The sequence below is a fragment of the Chiloscyllium plagiosum genome, chromosome 17 (assembly GCF_004010195.1).
Source record: "Chiloscyllium plagiosum isolate BGI_BamShark_2017 chromosome 17, ASM401019v2, whole genome shotgun sequence".
Taxonomy (NCBI): Eukaryota; Metazoa; Chordata; class Chondrichthyes; order Orectolobiformes; family Hemiscylliidae; genus Chiloscyllium; species Chiloscyllium plagiosum.
The window spans coordinates 56,159,982-56,179,628 of NC_057726.1; the positions used below are offsets into that span (position 1 = coordinate 56,159,982).

A 19,647-nucleotide genomic window follows, 5' to 3' on the forward strand; every position below is an offset into this window, starting at 1 on the left:
GGCTATATAAGTACATGTGATTGGCACATTCTGCAGGTTCTGAAGAGTCTCTCAGCTCTGTAGTGGACAGAGAACAGTTCCTGATGGTCATGTCTTTGGATCTCATGGATATCAACTTTCAAAATCTGACCTACGATTGTTAACATGGATCATGTAAGAGATTACTCATGTTGAAGTAAAAAGACCCTAACAGTGGGAAAGTGGTACTGTGTTGACAAAATGAGTTAGCAGTCTCTTCCTCAGAAAACTCCACCACAAACATCTGCTCTGATTAGATAACTAACTGGGAGCAAATCAGCCAGTAAATGATTCAGAATGGGGAAACTGAAGTAAGGGATTCCCCTCCAAGTGTCTCAAAGTGTCTTTTTAGTGCTAAGCACAGAGGATCGGACTTCCTCAGAAACCATTTCTTCCATCACAAGAAACGGTTACTGTCTTGCCCATGATGAGTAGATTAAAATTTCCATCAGTTCCCTCTTAGATTCTTCTGAATATAACTGCTTTTCAGCGATGCATTCTGTGCAGTCTGGCACTGTAGGTGGTCTTAACTTCATTGGAACTAAGGTAGCAGCAGCGTGACCCAGTAGCTGTTATTTTGCTGGAAGTCAATATAAACCCATCACAACATGGTGCAGAATAATTCAGTGAATTTGTGCTTATCCCAGAATCTTGGATGATAATAGATTGCAGCTAGGTCTAAATGTGACCCAGCTTTTTGTGCATCCATCTAAATTTGATACTGCTCTCTTCCCACAGCTCTGCCTTAAATGTTCCTTTATTCTTCACACACACTCACAAAAACAGTTAAACCATTTCACCCAAACCTCTCGCAGCATTTCACGAGAGCTGCACATGTTCCACACTCTGGAATTGCTTTCACCCAACCCCCCATCTCCCTGTCAACTTCTATTTCAAGCACCCCCCTATCCTGTCAGATATTTGATCGTTCCCAAAGTCTATTTTTATTAATTAATTCACTAACAGGATATGGGTGTCTCTGGCAAGACAAGCATTTAGCACCCATCCCAAATTTCCCTCAAGGTATTGAAGGGGAGCAGACTTCTTCAAATGGTGAACACTATTGTTAGGGAGGGAGTTCCAGGATTTTGGACCAGCAATGATATATTTCCAAGTTGGACTTCCCAAGCATCTGTTGCCTCTACCTTCACATGGTTATGGGCTGGAAGGCGCTATCTAAAGATCTTTGGTGAATTTCTGCTGTGCACCTTGTAGATGACACACACTGTTGTTACTGTGCAGCAGTGGCACGAGGGAGTGAATGCCTAATGTGATTGGGTAGATCAAGAATCAAATGGGCCCCTTTGTCCCGAATGGTCTGAACTGGAGTGTTGGTGCACAGGCTACACAGGCATGTGGGGAATATTCCATTACACTCCTGACCTAAATGGTGGACAGGCTTCAGGAAGTCAGGAGGTGAGAGTAACTCACCGCAGGATCCCTAGCCTCTGACCTGCTCTTGTAGCCACTGCATTTGTGTAGCAAATCAGTTTTTACTATGAAGACAGATACGGAGGCTAGAGAACTCAGGGAAACAAATACTGACATTTTCAAAACAATTCTACATTACAGAAGAGGAAGTGCTGGAGGTTGACAGAAGCTAGGGAAGAAATTGCGGAGCCCATAGCAGAAATATTTGTATCATCTATAAGCTGGTGAGGTGTTGGAGGACTGGAGGGTGGCTAATGTTGATGTGCCTTTATTTAAGAAAGGCTGTAAGGAGGAGACTGGGAACTGTAGACTCAAGTCTGACATTGGTGGTGAGTAAGTTGCTGAAGGGGATTTTGTAAAATAGGATTTACGTATATTTGGAGAGGTAAGGACTGACTAGGGATTATCAGCATCGTTTTATGCATGGGAAGTCATGTCTTACAAACTTCAATGAGTTTTTTGAGGAAGTAACCAAAAAGATTGAAGAGGACAAAGCTGTAGACGCTGTTTATTTGGACTTTCGTAAAGCCTTTGACAAGGTTCCGCATGGTAGACTAATTAGTAAAATTAGATCACATGGAATTCGAGGTGAACTTGCCAATTGATTACAAAATTGGCTTTACAGTAGGAGACAGAGGGTGGTGGTGGAGGGTTTTTTCCCCCAGACTGGAGGCCTGTGACCAATTGTGTTCCACAAGGACCAGTACTCTGTCCACTTCCGTCTGTCATTTATATAAATGATTTGGATGAGAATATAGGAGACATGGTTAGTAAGGTTGTGGATGACAACAAAACTGGTGGTATAATGGACAGTGAAGGGTTTTTTTAAGATTACAAAGAGATCTTGATCAATTCGGTCAACGGGCTGAGGAGTGGTAGATGGAGGTAAACGGGAGGTAATGCATTTTAGTAAAACAGACAAGGGTAGGACTTGAACAAGTAATGGCAAAACCCTGGCTAGTGTTGTAGAACAGAGATACCTAGGGGTTCAGTTACATATTTTTTGAAATTTGCTTCACAGGTAGACAGGATGGTTAAGAAAGCGTTTAGCACACTTGCATTCATTGCTCAGACCTTTGAGTATAGAAGTTGGGACATCATGATGAGGTTGTACTCTTCTGGAGTATTGTGTGCAGTTCTGGTCACCCTGTTAAAGGAAGGCTGTTATTAAATTGGAGAGGATTAAGAAAAGGTTTATCAGGATGTTGCTGGGAATGGAGGGTTTGAGATATAAAAATAGGCTGGGACTGGTTTCACTGGACCATAGGAGGTTGAGGGGTGACCTTATAGAGGTTTATAAAATCATGAGGGGCATAGATAAGGTGAATAGCAAAAGATTCTTTCCTTAAGGTGGAGGAGTTCAAAACTACAGGAATATTTTTAGATAAGAGGAGAAAGATTTAAAAAGGACAGAGTCATAGAGACGTCCAGCACGGAAACGGACCCTTCGGTCCAACTCGTCCATGCTGACCAGGTATCTCAACCCAACCTAGTCAATGTTTTTGTTTTAAAAAGATAGAAAAAGTGTTTTGTGAGTGGCATGACTGCACAGGAGGTGGTAGGTGAAGATACAGTTACATTTAAAAAGACATTTGGATAATGAATAGGAAAGATTTAGAGGGATATGGGTCAAATGCAGGCAGCTAGACTAGTTTAGCTTGGGAATGTGGTTAGCATGGCTAGTTGGACTGAAGGGTCTGTTTCCATGCTGGATGACTCTATGACTAAGTCCAATTCAATTTCTGGTTGTTACTGGCCTTTAGATATCGCAGCATCTACATCCTAATGATAGAAATGCAAGTGAATATTAAGGGGTGTTGATTATACCCTGTCATGTTACTTGTCATTTAACAGTTCAAGTCTGGATGCTGTTTGGTCTTGCTATACGTAGACACCGGCTGTTTCATTATCTGACCAATTGTAAATAGAATTGAATAAAACACAAATCAGTAAACTGTCAGATAACTGCTCACTGTCTGAAAAATACTATGGGAAACAAATTACATAGTTTGCTTTATTAAAAGTTGTTGTGTCTAGAAAAACAGTGGGGTATGTTGACTCCTGACCTACCTGCACTGATCCAGGAACATACAGGCTGCTTAGCACGGTCACATTTTAAAAAAGGCAGAAACTTATGATCCAACCTAAGAACTTCTACATGTATGATTCAGAACTGATCAAACAGGAAAGTTCTTCGATTAATATTTATATATCATTTCAAATGATATGAACTTTGGATTTACTGTACAAACAATGGCTTCTTAAAGATTTTGTACCTTAGTACTTTGGTATGCAAGATGGCGCCAGGAAGGGTGACTTTGCACACATTTCACTGTACTTTGTATACCTATATTGAGTACACGTGACATTAAAACCTAATTCTATGAACATGTTCAAATTTGATTTTTTTCTCCAGAAGAGGCATGTTACAGAATCACAAGACCAGTGATATGACAATCACATGAGTTTTACAAAGACAGCTCTGTTGATCAATAAACCTGCTTCTGTAATATCTTTATACTGGCACAATCTACAAGGTTGTTATATTCATCCTGTGCGTAATTAAAGTACTAACTTTGGCTTAAAGACCCTAGAGACATTAGCTAGTCATTAAATAGTCAGGAGCTACAGCAGAAGAGAATGTTTTAAGGTCACTCCTTGCTCAATCTAATTCATTCGTGAATGTTGCAGCAACAAATATAGCGTTAGAGAGCACTTTCACATCTAGGTTTTTCTGTTGCAGAATCATCCTTCATTCTAGTTTCTATAGGCGCAGAATTTTCCCACAGACCAACGAGAACTATTTTCTACAAAATATCTGGTGATCGTCGAGGAAATGAACCTTCGCTCAATGAGGAACAGAAAGCTGGTTGTGTCATTCACTGGCAAATTGCCAATGCATGTTTCCAAATGAAAATATTTCAACAAATACAGGTGATTTTCTTTGGAGCTGCTTTTATGTTTCCTAAAAGATAAAGCGAGAATTGATCAATGAGGGACACTGGTCAAACCCAAGTAGTAAATTTCAAAATGAAGATCAATAGCCGAGGTATGTTCATTTCCCACTATTCCTGATTTGTCCCTCTAGCTGTTTATTTCAGGTTGCATTTGAATCATGGACACACTTTGCAACCATATCTGTAATGTAGGTCCAGAACTCTGGCCCAGTAACTTGACACCATTTACTATTAAATATTTACAACAGCAGAGGTCTGTTTGATATAGGGACTCCAGTTGTTGCTTACAAGCTTTGCACTTTCAGCTAATTTGGTCTTTCTAATGCAGGGTGACTGAACAACAAGTGCTGCAGGGTCCGACACAATTTCTCTCTCAACCTTGGGGGCAGCACAGTGGCTCAGTGGTTAGCACTGCTGCCTCACAGGGACCTGGGCTCGATTCCACCCTTGGACAACTATCTGTGTGGAGTTTGCACTTTTGTCCCATGTGTGCGTAGGTTTCCTCTGAATGCTCCGGTTTCCTTCCACAGAGCAAAGATGTGCAGGCTAGTTGGATTAGCCATGGGAAATGCAGGGTCACAAGGATACTGTAGGGGTGTGGGGTCTGGGTGGGATGCTCTTGAGGGTCAGTGTGGACTCAATGGGCCATTGGCTGCTTCCACATTGCAGAGATTCCATGAACCAACATCAGTGGAATAGATAGATGTTCTAATAATTATCAGATTGATGCTTGTGAACAATTGCTGTGCACAAACTGGTTGCCATGTTTCCTTTGCAAAAAGAGATTATAAAAAGGGTAATTTACAGCAATATAAGGCTCATTTCCCGAGAGAAAAGCACACAGAATCAAATCCAACAGGATTTGATCTGATTGGCACAAACTAACTCACTAACAAGCATAAACCAGAGCTGTAATTGATGTTCAAAAAACAAAATCAGGACAGAAATGTATTGTTACATTATTCAGGTTAATATCTCAAACACACAGATATAACTTTGCAAAAAGAGAGTGCTGGGACAGTGAGTAGAGTCTGGAGTAAAAGACTGCAGTTTAGACTAACTCAGAAGTCACTGTTAACAGAAACTATTTGTGAAAATGACCACTTTACAGGGTCAAACCATAGATAGCTTGCAAGGAAAGGGAGGCACAGAACCAAGCAAGTTAACATACTTCCTCAAAGATTTGTGATCAAAGCTCTGCAGTGAGATCCATTTCATATACCTGACATGAGCAGAGTTTCACCTGGACCTTATTTAAGAAACTGCAGCTGAATCCACCCAAATATGCCCAACTTCACTTTGTTGGATTCAGGGAGACACTGAAGGTGTCTGAAATAAATTAAGTTTTCTAGACTCAGAATGGCAGTGCTGAAAGAGCAGTAGGAGTACCTGCCCATTTGAAATAGAAACAATAACTAAATTTAATCTGAAACTGTGGTGTTGGTACAATTGCATAGCTTATAACTTTAACACGAAGACATCCTGGTGAAGCATGAGATTGTGTCTTCCAAGAAGGAGATAGCGAGATGATTATGAATAGTCCTGTTCACAAAGTGGTTTCCTACAGATGCTTGGCCACCTCACCAGCAATGCTCAGCAACGCGACTGGACAGGAAAAAAAGACCAAAACGTCAGCCAGTTCTCTCAGCTCGCAAATCAAGAAAAGATCTTTCACACATTTGCACGAAATGAATATACTGTGAACACAGGAAACATCTCTGTCCAGTTGCAATGAGCCTGAGTTTCAGCACATCAGTCATTTTAATTCGGCAGCCTGATTCTGCTCTGACTTCCTTGTGCTCCACCTCCTACGCTGTTCCAATGAAGTTGGAGCTCCAGCACCTTATCATCTCGATGGGCATCTTACAGCCTTCAAAAATGAACACAGAATTCAACTATTTCAAAGTGTAACCTCTGATCTAGTAATGTCGAACCACAGGAGTTATTGACAATTCTGCTATTTTCCACTTACGCTTCTGAGATCCATCATTATTTGTCCCATTACCATCTCTTTTTACCTAACACCATCATTTTATCACACCCGCAAACCAGGGCAGGACTTAACAGTTAATGGCAGTGCCCTGGAGAGTGTTGCCGAACAAAGAGACCTAGGGGTGCAGTTGCATAGTTCCTTGAAAGTGGAGTCGCAGGCAGACAGGATGGTGAAGGTAGCATTTGGCATGCTTGCCTTCATTGGTCATAAGAGGTGAGATGTCATGTTATGGCTGTACAGGACATCATTGAGGCTACTTTTAGAAGACTGCGTATAATTCTGGATGAAGGCGGCATTAGCAAGGATGCTGCCAGGACTGGAGAGTTGGGGTTATAGTGAGGCGCTGAATAGGCAAGAGCTTTCCTTCCCTGGAGCATCAGATGCTGAGGGGTGACCTTACAGAAATTTATAAAATCATGAGGGGCGTGGCTACGGTGAGTAGACAAGGTCTTTTTCCTCGAGTGGAAGGCAAAACTAGAGGGCATAAGTTTTAAGGTGAGAGGGGAAAAGGACCTAAGGGGCAACTTTTTCACGCAGAGAGTGGTTCGTGTATGGAATGAGCTGCCAGAGGAAGTGGTGGAGGTTGGTAAAATTCTAACATTTAAAAAAGGCACCTGGATGGATATAAGAAGAATAAGGGTTGACAGGGATATGGGCCAGCTGCTGGCGAATGGGACTCAGTCAGATTGGGATGTTTGTTTGGCATGTACGTGTTGAACTGAAGGATCTGTTTCCGTGGTGACCAACTCTGACTCTGTCTTGTGTCCCATCATAAACCCTCACCCCTGGCTGCCTCTATACTTGTTTAAAACTGGTTACATCTCTAACAGTTTCCAATTTTGACCAAAGGTCAATGACCATAAAAGGTAATTTTGTTTCTCTCTGACCAGGTGGTGCATGACCTTGTACCATACCTGATGTTGTCAATCCAGCAGTCAATGACCAGGGGTAGGAGCAGCTCCAGATTCAGCCACAGGGTGAAGTAATCATCTGTTTTCTTGGTGCACATGTAGTGCACTACACTAGGTTTGTTCAGCTTCGCCTCCAGCTGGTTCCCCAGGTCACCTGGAACTGTCAATTCCAAAACAAATACAAAATTACAACTACAAATCAAATCAGCAGACACATCTGCATACACACGAAACAATAAAGGATCACAGCTCCTGGCTGTGGGAGGCAGTAATGTCACTAGCAATCCAGAACCCCAGGCTAAAATTCTGAGGCGATGACTTCAAATCCCGCAAAGGTAGCTGGGGAATTCAATTCAATTTTTAAAATATCTGGAAGATAGATTGATGGCAATTACTTACTGTCTGTCAATTATTGTAAAAATTCATTTGGTTCATTAATGCCCTCCATGCCTTCTTACTTGGTCTAGCCTACGTGTGACTCCAAAGCCACAACAATATGGTTACTTCTGTACTGCCATCTGGGAAAATAGGGATGGGTAATAAATACTGCTCTAGGGAGGGAGGGATGGACGGATGTGTGTGTGTGCATGCGTGTGTGCTCCTGCATTCACCTGTGTATATGTCGGTGTCTGTCTCTCTACGGTCAAGACCCATCAATTCAGTGACAAGGAAACCAGAAGGGCTGACAGTATAAACTGGTCTGTGGTATTTGAATTCCATTTGTAAGTATTATATTTTAAATTAGAAATTAAAAGCTCACATCACTAAGTAATCACAAAACTTTCAGATCTTTGTAAAACCCAACCTTCATTAGTGCCTCTCAGGAAAGGCAAGCTGCTAATCGTTCTCAATCTGGTCTGTATGCAACTCCAACCCTACATTACTGTAGCTGGACCTTAATCACCAAGCAAGTAGCCAGTTGTGGCAATGGACAATCATAGAATCATAGAATCCCTACAGTGTGGAAACAGGCCACTTGGCCCAACAAGTCTACACCAACACTCCGAAGAGTAACCCACCCAGACCCATTCCCCAACCCTCTAATTACCCCTGACTAATGCACCTAATTTACACATCTCTGAATAGTATGGGGCAATTTAACATGGCCGATAACCTGCACATCTTTGGATTGTGGGAGGAAATCAAAGCACCCAGGAGGAAACCCATGCAGGCAGTGAGAAAGTGTAAACTTCACACAAGGCTGGGATTGAACCTGGGTCCCTGGTGCTGTGAGGCAGCAGTGTTAACCACTGAGCCACCATGCCATTAATCAATGACGGCCATGTCCGAAGGATAAATTTAAAAATCACTCGTGCCTGCATCGCTTTATGATACTCGGTCAAAAAGTGTGAAGCTGGAAAAGCACAGGTCAGGAAGCATCCGGGAAGCAGGATAGTTGATATTTGGGGCATTAGACCTTCATCAGAATGACACTCCTGATGAAGGCTTAATGCATAAAAGGTCGACTCTTCTGCTCCCCGGATGCTGCCTGACCTGCTGTGCTTTTCCAGCACCACACTTTTTGACTCTGATTCTCTAACATCTGCGGTCCTCAGTTTCTCCTTTATGATACTCATCACAGACAAATATTAAAGATATGCGCTAGATGTGATATTTATACATTAATATTAAATGCAATATCAGAAAGCTTTACAGCAGAGCAACGGTGCCAGCTATGATCTAATGTAGGGATACAACGTCAGCAAATAAAAATCGACATGGAGCACATGAGAATCATATGAGGAATTTGGAGTCTACCCATGTGCCAAGAGCTGGGTGGAAGCCAAGAAGACATTGAATTCTCAATCGTACAAATTAACACATTAATTACTCAAAAGGGCAGAGCCTGAATCAACAGTAACACAAAACAAGTTAAAGATAAAAAGTACATTATACCACATCTCTCACCAATTTAGCAGCTTCAACCGGATAGTAAAACACAATTGTTTAATAATGCACATCAAATTCAACCAGTATCCATGTGTAAAACACTTTCTAGGAGGAGTAGATTAGTGGACTGCTCCACATTTGCTGACATTTGGTGGATTTCCTGATGCATGACCGAGAGGAGAGAGAGTACATTTGCCATGTCAAGTTCAAATGATATGGAGCAGTACTAGATCAGATCAGGTGAAGATGTTCATCTAAAATACTTCTACAGTCACTACAGGGTCAAACCTCATGTGGAATCCCCATGTTTCTCAAAAGAATAGTCAAACTGCTGCTGTAATGTAGAAGTGGATTATAGATTGGGAAAGAGCAAGCTCCTGGTTACTCGGAGGGGAGGGGAAGACTATTCAGGTGATCTGCCTCCTGTATTCCTCTCCATTATGACTGAAGCTGGTTAGGACCATAGCTGGCACAAAGAAAGGTGGTTGTGACTGTTGGAGGTCATTCTACTCAGGAGTTCCTCAGGGTACTGTCCCAGGCCCAACTATCTTCAACTGCTGCAATGATGCTCCCTCCCTCATAAAGGTCAGAACTGGAGATGTTCGATGATTGCACAACATTCAGCAATATTCACAACCCCTCAGACACCGAAAGAGTCCGTGTCCGTATGCAGCAAAACTGGACAATATTCAGGCTTAGACTGAAAAGTGGCAAACAATAATAATACCACAGGTGCCAAGTAATGACCATCTCTAACAAGCAAGAATCCAAAACATCTCCCTTTGATGTTGCAAGGCATTACCATCACTAATCCCTTACAACATCTTCGGGTTACCACGGACTAGAAGCTGAACTGGACTAGCCATATGCATATTGTGATAGCAAGGGTTGGAAACTCCTTGTTAAAAGCAAGGAATTCTATGAGTAACTCACCTCCTGCCTCCTCAAAGCTGCCCACCACCTATAAGGCACAAGTCTGGAGTGCGATAGAATTTGCCTGAATGAGTACAGCTTCAACAACACTCAAGAGGATCAATACCATCCAGTACAAAGCAATTCACAGGATGAAATCTTATTATCTTCAACATTTGTTCCCTTCATCAAGGTATACACTGCTGCCATTGTGGGTCAAACACAGTGCAGCAATTCATCAATGCCTCCCTCACTTGGAACTGCATTACCGTTCCTTCAGTGTTGTGGAATGAAAATCCTGGAACTTCCTTTCCAACTGCACGGAGGATAAACCATGGACTCCAGGGGTTCAAGAAGACACGTCACCATTGAGAGTAATTACATACAGGCAGTAAATGCTGCCCTTGCTGGGTGACACACATCTCATGATGAAACAGCAGTAAAACGTACAGCACAATAAATCATTTCAACTGACCAAATTGCTTAGTCACTTATTCTGTCTTTGAATGCAGCTTTTCAGTATTTACATAAACACAGGCAATAACATCCAGCACCTACAGAATGTATTGCTAGAAGTTGAGGGTTTCAGCAATTCCTTTTAAATTTCTTGGTATTAAACCAAAGAAAAAAAGCACCAGAAAAAATTAATTTTGTTCAGTTAAGAATGGAATATAACAGAAAACATTAAGCTTCTTCGACTGACCACTTGGTCCTGTCCTATTTTTCATTTACATGTTTTCTTTCGGCAACATCCTGGAAAAACCGTTCATGTCGCTGACAATACCTAGCTCTACCTCAGCTTTTGAACCCACATACACACCTCATCACAAATACAGGTAGATCTCCTATAATGCAGTAATTGTGTTCCCGTGCAACACTTATAGAAAATTGCTCAATATATATAATGGGGTCTATGGGACAAACAGGGTTAGGGCAAACCACCAAAAATACTAGTAAAAATTGAAACAAAAATGATAATTAGCTTAACACAAATGATAGCACAGTCCAAGTCAATCTTTGAATCATATAATTTTAATGAAATAATACAGTAAGTGTAACACTTTAACACTAAGATCACTAACTACAGGACTGTAATTTTCACAAAGCTCTTCACCAGTAAGCACACAAGGTGAGACTGACCACGTGACGCCAAATGCAGAGTCCAGTCCTCCTAGAGATTCTCCCCGGGTTTGAGTTAAATTGAATTGAATTGAATTGAATTGAATTGAATTGAAATGATTGTCACGTATACCGAGGCACAGTAGCATAGATAAGTAAATAATAGGTAAACAGTGGCAAAAACAAAAACAAACACAGGTACAGGCGAATGCTAAGAGTTTGAGAGTCCATTCAGTATTCTAACAACAGTAGGGTAGAAACTATTATTTCAAAACCATCTGGTGCGTGTGTTCAGGTTTCTGTACCTTCTCCCTGATCGTAGAGGTTGTAGAAAAACATTACCAGGGTGGGATGGACCTTTAAGAATGCTGGCGGCCTTTCCTTGACAGGGGGCCCGGTAGATGGATTCTATAGATGGGAGGTTGGCCTTTGTGATTGTCCGGGCCGAGTTCACCACTCTCTGTAACTGTCTCCAATCTTGAATGGTACAGTTGCCGTACCAGGTAGTGATACATCCAGACAGATTGGTCTCGATGGCACACCTATAAAAGTTGGCAAAGGTATTCGCCGTCATGCCAAATTTCCTCAGCTGCCTGAGGAAAAAAGAGATGTTGTTGGGCCTCTGTAACCAGTGCATCCACATGAAGAGTCCAAGAAAGCTTGTTGTGGATGACCACTCCCAGGAGCTTGACACTCTCCACTCATTCCACCTCTTGCTGTTAATGTGCAGGGGGGCAGTAGTAACATCCCTCCGAAAGTCAATAATGAGTTCTTTGGTTTTGCTGGCATTGAGAGCTAGGTTGTTCTCAATGCACCATTTTTCCAGGTCTTCCACCTCCCGTCTATAGTCTGTTTCGGCGCCATCTGTGATTGACTACAGTGGTGGCATCAGCAAACTTGTAAATGGCATTAGTCTGGTTTTTGGCAACGCAGTGAGTACAGTAGGGGGCTGAGTACGCACCCCTGTGGGGCTCCAGTGTTGAGTGTTAGTGAAGTGGATATTGTCCACAATCTTCACCGATTGTGGCCTGTGGGTCAGGAAACTGAGGATCCAGTTGCAGAGAATGAGGCTTAGTCCGAGATCACTAAGTTTAGCAATCAAAGTTCCTTCTAAATGTAGACTACAATTCCCAGTTTCAAACTAAGTTTCAAGGCTTGTAGAGCTGATTGCAATCCTGTTTTAACTGAACACACCGAATTTGTATTTTGCAGACGGAGGATCCGGAGGCTGGGTTTTGCTGTTCAGCTAGTGCTGGGGATGGAATCACGTAACAGCAAATGGGAGTTCGCTTTATACAAAAAAACACTCCACAATTCACAAATCACGTTCCAACCAAAGTTGTGTTTAATAAACGGGCGTTTATAGGAGAATTACCTGCAGCAACTATTTCCACACTTGTGACACTCCCACTTTTATGCTGTTGGAATCCTCATCCATTTCTTTGATACTGCTGGACTGGACTACTCAAACTCACTCCTGGTCAGTCACACCTCTTACATTTTGTGAACTTATCCAAACTGCGCTGTCACAGGCACCAAATCCCATCCGGCCAACATTCCTCCCCCATCACCTAGTGTACACTGACCTCCACCAATTCCTACTTAAGCAACACCCCAAGTCAAACGCTCTCATACTTTTTCTCAACAGCCTCTGTAATAACTTCCTACATATTTGCTATGATTGAATGGCGGAGTGGACTCGATGGGCCGAATGGCCTTACTTCCACTCCTATGTCTTATGGTCTTATCATCTAGTGTACACTGACCTCCACCAATTCCTACTTAAGCAACACCCCAAGTCAACGCTCTCATACTTTTTCTCAACAGCCTCTGTAATAACTTCCTACATATTTGCTAGTTTTCCTATTCTTGCCTTTTGCACAACTCTGGTTATAATTGCACTATCACTGGTGGTTGGGTTTTCAGCAGCTGAGAACTTATCAACTCAAACTTCCTTCCCCAAACTTCTACACCTCTCTCTTTCCTTCTTGAATTTGCTACTTAACATTTACCAATTTGATTACATTTTTGATTACCTGCATGGATGTATTCCCAGGTAGCTTAGCGTTGTATTTCATTTGAGAGTATTCCTGTGAAGGTCCTTAGCGTCTTGAATGTAACAAAATGTTTGATGTCGGTGTAAGTAGTTATTACTGGCGTCTGAATCTGATCAGAAGGCAGACTATCTTATATATTACTGAAAGCCAAATTACTAACAGTGAAAAAACAATGGCACATCTCATGCATGAACAGGACAATAGTTTCCCAAATGCAAATGGTATTGTGGACTAGTAACCTGAACCCCAGGCTAATGTTCCAGGGACACAGGTTCAATTCTCACCATGGCAGATGGTGACATTTGAATTCACTAAAATCTGGACTAAACAGCCAGTCTAATGGAGACCACATAGTGATGGTTCTAAAAAACCCACGGGGCTCATGGATTTCCTTTGGTGGTGAAAAATTGCCTCCTTATCTAATCTGTTCTACGAGACTCCAGATCCATAGCAACATGAGTTACCCTGAACTACCCAATGATTTGGAGTTCGAGCCCAGCATGGTGTTGAACTGTTAACTATGTTTCTTTGTTTTTCTACTTTTTAGTAAGAAGGACTGTAATGTTTAACTTTTTAAACTTTGTCTTGCTTATTGCTGTGCTTTGTATTAAAATTCTGTGCCTAGGTACCTTTGTACCAATGAATGCGCCATAAGTGGTGATTTGTAAACTTTTCACTGTACTCATGGGAGTACATGTAGCAATAAACCTGATTCAATCAATCAGTTTAAAAAGCCACTTTGTTAAAGGCCATCCAGGGATGTGCAACAAATGCCAGTCTTGCCAATGATCCCACATCTCAAGAAAGAATAAAGAAAACTGTTGCAATGGAGTGTAAACATTTCTCCAACATAAAACCATCTTGGACATTACCTCCCCTTTTGCTTTGAATCCCGTTGCAAGATAAATTGTACTGCTGCACCTTCTACTAATTCCCTAAATTTCTTTATATAGTTGTGAGATTAATACCAAACTGATATGAAGGCACTGTGTGGTGTTTTGTATGCAAAGTTTCACACGAACATGATTAAACACAAAATCACACGACCTAATTTATTTGCTGTGGATTACTCAAACTTTTAGGTTTCTCAACAGCAACTACAATAGTCACATGAATTGGAGGACTGGGTAACTGCTCCAAGGTTAACAGTCCCTTTGTAAACAATCTGCTCAGTACAATATATAATAGGGAGTACCATCATCATGTTAGGTTTACTGGGAAAGATCAAAGCAAGATACCATGCCTTAGCTTGATATTGCACAGGAGTGATACAGGGGACAGAACTGAGACACTAGCTACCTCTTGAGCCAAAGGTAATTTTCTTTTATATTATCAAACTGTGGAGAGTTCTTGTATCTCTGCTCAGTGTGGGTTGGTGTACTGAAATAGTTGGGAAAACTGTGGATACTGGAATACTGTAAGATGGAGATATATATAAATGACAGATCAGTTTGCCAACTACCCTCTTTGGTTTCTTAAGAAGATGGAATACATCTATATTTCTGGGGTTACCAAAGTATCATCTTCAGTGATTGGAATTGTTCCATCTTTTAGGCAATGAGTACACGACTTGGTCATCTCCGTCTCAAGACAGACATTCACTATAAACCTACAGACTCAACTACCTGGATTACACCTCCTCCCACCCAATATCCTGCAGGAACTCCATCCTGTTCTCCCAATTCCTCCGCCTCCACCACAATCGGTTCTGATGAGGAGACATTTCACCCTCAAGCATCCCAGATGTCCACCAATTTTGAAGAATGCGCTCTTCCTCCCTCTGTCATCCAGACAGCCCTCCACTGCACCACCTCTGTATCCCTCTCCTCTGCTCTAACCCCCTCCTCTAAATGTAATAAAAATAGGGTCCCCCTTGTCCTCACTTACCACCCCCCACAGTCTCCGTATCCAACGCATCATCCTTAAACACTTCCACCAACTCCAACTAGATCCACCACCAAGAACATCTTCCTGGCCCCATCCCTTTCTGCCTCTGCAAGGACTGTTCCCTTAGTTTGCATCACCCTCCCCACCAACCCTCCTGAACCCCAGGTACCTTCCCCTGCAACAGGAAAAGATGCAAAACCTGCCAGCACACCACCCTCCTCACCTCCATCCAGGGCCCCAAACAGTCCTTCCAGGTGAGAGAGAGGTTCACCTGCCATTTCTCCAACCTAGTTTGCTGTATCTGGTGCTCCTGATGTAGTCTTCTCTACATCGGAAGACCAAATGTAAACTAAGGGAACATTTTGCTGAGCATCTCAGTCGGGTCTGCAGGGGCTGTCTGGACCGCCCAGTCACTGCCCATTTTAATTCCCCTTCCTGCTTCCTTTCTGACATGACCATCCTTGGCCTTCTCCATTACCACAACAAACAAAACCACAAATTGAAGGAACGACACTTCATCTTCCACCTGGGCAGCCTACAGCCTGGAGGACTCAACATTGAGCTCTCCAATTTCAAATAACCTCTCTTCCCTTCCCATCCCCCCCCCCCCCCCCCCGACTCCTTTCCGTTACCCTCATTGACCCTTCCTTCTAGCCACCAACTGGATTCATTTCTCCCATCGACCAACTAGGTCATACCATCTGCCTACTTTACCTATCCCTACGTCACTACCCTGCCCCCCACCACCCTCTTTATCTGCAGCTCCCCCTACACTCCGTCTCAGTCCTGAAGAAACATTGACTTCTCCACCTCCTAACGCTGCCTGGCTTGCAGTACCCTTCCAGTCTCCTGCCTGTCTACCTTTGTCTCCATAGGATTTAGTCCAGCTACGTAGTATGTACTGAAACTGAACTGGCCACATAAATGCTGTGGCTGCAAAAACAGGTCTGAGGCTAAGGATCTTGCAGCATGTAAGATCAGAAGATATAGGAGAATTAGGCTGCACCTTCTGATCATGGCTGATAGGTTTCTCCTGCCTTCTCCCTGTAACCCTTGATCCCCTATTGTAAACACTCTCAATGACTTTGCTTCCACAGCCCTCTGTGGCAGCAAGTTCCATCGATTTGCCACCTTCTAGTTGACAAAGATTCCTCCTCATCTCAGTTCTAAAGGGTTGTCCCCTCACTCTGAGGCTGTGCCCTCGGGCTCTAGTCATTCCTACTACTGGAAACATCTCCTCCACATCCACTCCATCAAGGCCTGTCAGTACCCTGTAACTTTCAATCAGATCCCTCCTCATCCTTCTAAGCTCCATGAGGACAGACCCAGAGCCCTCAACCGCTCCTCATACAACAAGCCCTTCATTCCCAGGAACATTCTAGTAAATCTCCTGTGGTTCCCCTCCAAAACCAGCACATCCATCCTTAGAAATTGGGTCCAAAGCTGCTCAAAATAGTCCAAATTCAGGCTGACCAGAGCCTCATATAGTAACTCACCTCCTGACTCCACAAAGCCTATCTACCATCTACAAGGCACAAATCAGGAGTGTGATGGTATACTCCCCTGATACCTGAGCGGGTGTAGCTCTAACAATACTCAAGAAGCTTGACACCATCCAGGATAAAGCAGTCTGCTTGACTGGTAATTAATCCACAAGCATTGATTCTCTCCTCACTGATGGTCAGTAGCTACAGTACATACTATCTACAAGATACACTGCAGAAATTCACCTATTCTCATTAGATAGCCCCTTCCAAACCTATAACCATGATCAGCTAAATGACAAGGGCATTCACTGAAACATCACCACCTGCAAGAGCCCTTACACAGTATCACACCATCCTGACATGGAAATACATCAATGTTCTTTCAATGTTGCTGGGTGAAAATCCTGAATCTCTCTCAGTAATAGTACCTTATGTCTACCCACACCAAATGGACTGCACCAAAGGCACCATTCTCTTAAGAGATAAGCTATGCCAGTATATATTGTCTATTGCCCATTTCCCATGAATGAATTTTTAAAAAGATAGAATGCAATACCTTCATGCCATAAACTGACTACTTAAAACAATACGACCTTAAACTACCAACGTTATGAAATCCTGCTCTTACAGAGAGGTCAGGTGACTAATGCAATATCAGTAATGCAACCAAACATCTACAATAAGTTACTCAACAACATAGCACCCATCACCAAGAGCAGGAAGATTTTAAGACGATGACAGATTCTTTCCTATGTTTATCTGGGTACCTAGACAACACAGTAAAAGATACAAAGAGCAAGTGAATAGAAAAAAATTTATTCCTTTAAACAGGTTGATCACTGTACACACCTTCTTTCAGATGGTGACAAAATGCTGCTAATGGCTTCACTACTTTGGTCCAAGGAAGCACTAGTGACAATTGTTCAGCTAATGTACTTGATCTCTCGTGCTACCCTGCCTGCAGGTTCCACATCAATGGTTAGCAGTTGATAGTAGGTGCAGGATTGTCTGCAAAGAGCCACAGTTGAATTGATTGCAACACTTGCATGAGAGAGCACACAGTGAAACGTTTGTCATGCTACTGCCCAGAAGAATGCAGTGATGATTAGCAAGTATACTAATACATGTACATCTGTGAGCATCAGTAAACACTGAACTGAATCAGAATCAATAAATGCCTCAGTCTTGTTTTTCATTATTATTGTTTCATTATTATTGGCATTTGAATAACAGCAATGCAACTCTTAATATAATGTATTTTTGACCAAACTTTTATACAGTGGCTCTTGCTTTAAATATACTGCCCTCAGCTGAAGAGGCATAATTAAAAGCAACATCATGTCTGTTTGAAGACCGAGACACAAAAAAAAGCTCCATTCAAAGAAAGGATTTAATTTTAGTTCAGTTCCAGTTGCTTCACACCACAAGGTCTTACTGGGCTAATTCATGGATTGCATCAACCACGTGCAAACTTCACAACCAAATGTCAACACAAGACCACTTCCTTCAAAGTTCATGCTAATTTTCAGGTAAAAGTATTGTAACATCTTCTGAATCTTGTCAATTTGATTTTCTAACCTATCCATTGTAAATAATGTATATATAACTACTGCTGTGACTCTATTCCCCACCATTCTTTTCCAATGAGAAACAGATCTAAGTTCTCTGCCAATTTAATTTCCTCTGATTGACATGATGATGTGAGTAGCTTGTTTTTCAATCTATTTAGTAACAGTCAGTCATGTGACTGAAATATGGCACATGTTTACTGGTACACTCCAGCTTGTTGCACTTAATATATGAAAAGAAAAACAGATTTACAAGTGCATGCAAGTCAAAAGAAAGCTGCATATGGATTTCTTTCCTCTCCACCTTAGGCTTGGAGGATTTCAGATCTATTTATCATCTATTACATTCCAAATTACAAACCTTCCTGATGTGGAATCATTCACTAGCACTGGATCTCTGTAATTCCAACCTTGACAGTGATATTGGTGCAAGCTGATTTTTAGAATCAAGTAATTCTTACATGATAAAAGTTTGAGCCTATAATCATTGGAGTTTAGAAGAATGAAAGGTGGTCCTGTAAGGAAAAAAAGATTGAGGGGGCTTGATGGGGTAAATGGAGAGAGAGGATGCTGCCCCCCCCCCCCACCACTACCATGGCAAAATCTGGACCAAAGGGGCACAGAGTTTGAAGGAAAGCATCTCTGATTTAAGACAGCAACAAGGAGGAACTTCTTCGCTCAAGAAGGTGTTAATGTTTGTAATTATTTTACCTAGAGACCAGTGGAGGCTGGATCATCAAATATGTTCAAGGCTGATTTAAAAGGGATTATTTTTCTACAAGGGAGTCAAGGATTATGGAGGGGCAGAAAGCAAAGTGGTGGTGTTCAGGTCTCAGTCAGATCAGCCATGATCTTAGTTTGTCATTCACTAAGTTTGATGGACCAAATGACCCACTCTTGTTGCCCCCAGGGTCTGCACAGCGGCTCAGTGGTTAGCACTGCTGCCCCAAGCGCCAAGGACCCGGGTTCAATTCCAGCCTCATAACTATCTGCATGAAGCTTACACATTCTCCCTGTGTCTACGTGGGTTTCCTCCCACAATCCAAAGATGTGCAGGTTAGGTGAACTGGCCATGCTAAAATGGCCCACAGTGTTCAGGGTTGTGTGCGTTAGGTACACTAATTAGAGGTAAATATAGGATAATAGGGCAGGGGAATGGGTTTGGGTGGGTTACTCTTCAGAGAGTCAGTTTGTGAACTTGTTGGGCCGAAAGTCCTGTTTCCACACTGTAGGGATTCTATGATTCTTATGGCCTGCACCACATGGAATGCAGCAGCAATGCAATGCAATACAACACTTTCAAGGGGAGTTAAGGATGAGCTGGCTTTGCTAGTTATGCAGACATCCAAAAAAAACGATGAAAAAAAAGGCTCCTCCTATTCCAAGTGAGAGTTTTGAACCTGACAGACTAACACCA

General features: G+C 42.3%; 1 protein-coding gene across 1 annotated transcript in view; it reads right to left on the reverse strand.

The window, feature by feature from the left end:
- The window catches only part of pla2g15 (phospholipase A2, group XV), a 44,613-nt gene that overhangs the window by 17,512 nt on the left and 7,454 nt on the right, over positions 1–19,647 (reverse strand). The window contains exon 2 of the mRNA XM_043707167.1: positions 7,314–7,470. Within this exon, the coding sequence (XP_043563102.1) occupies positions 7,314–7,470 (157 nt within the window). The remainder of the gene's footprint in view (positions 1–7,313; positions 7,471–19,647) is intronic.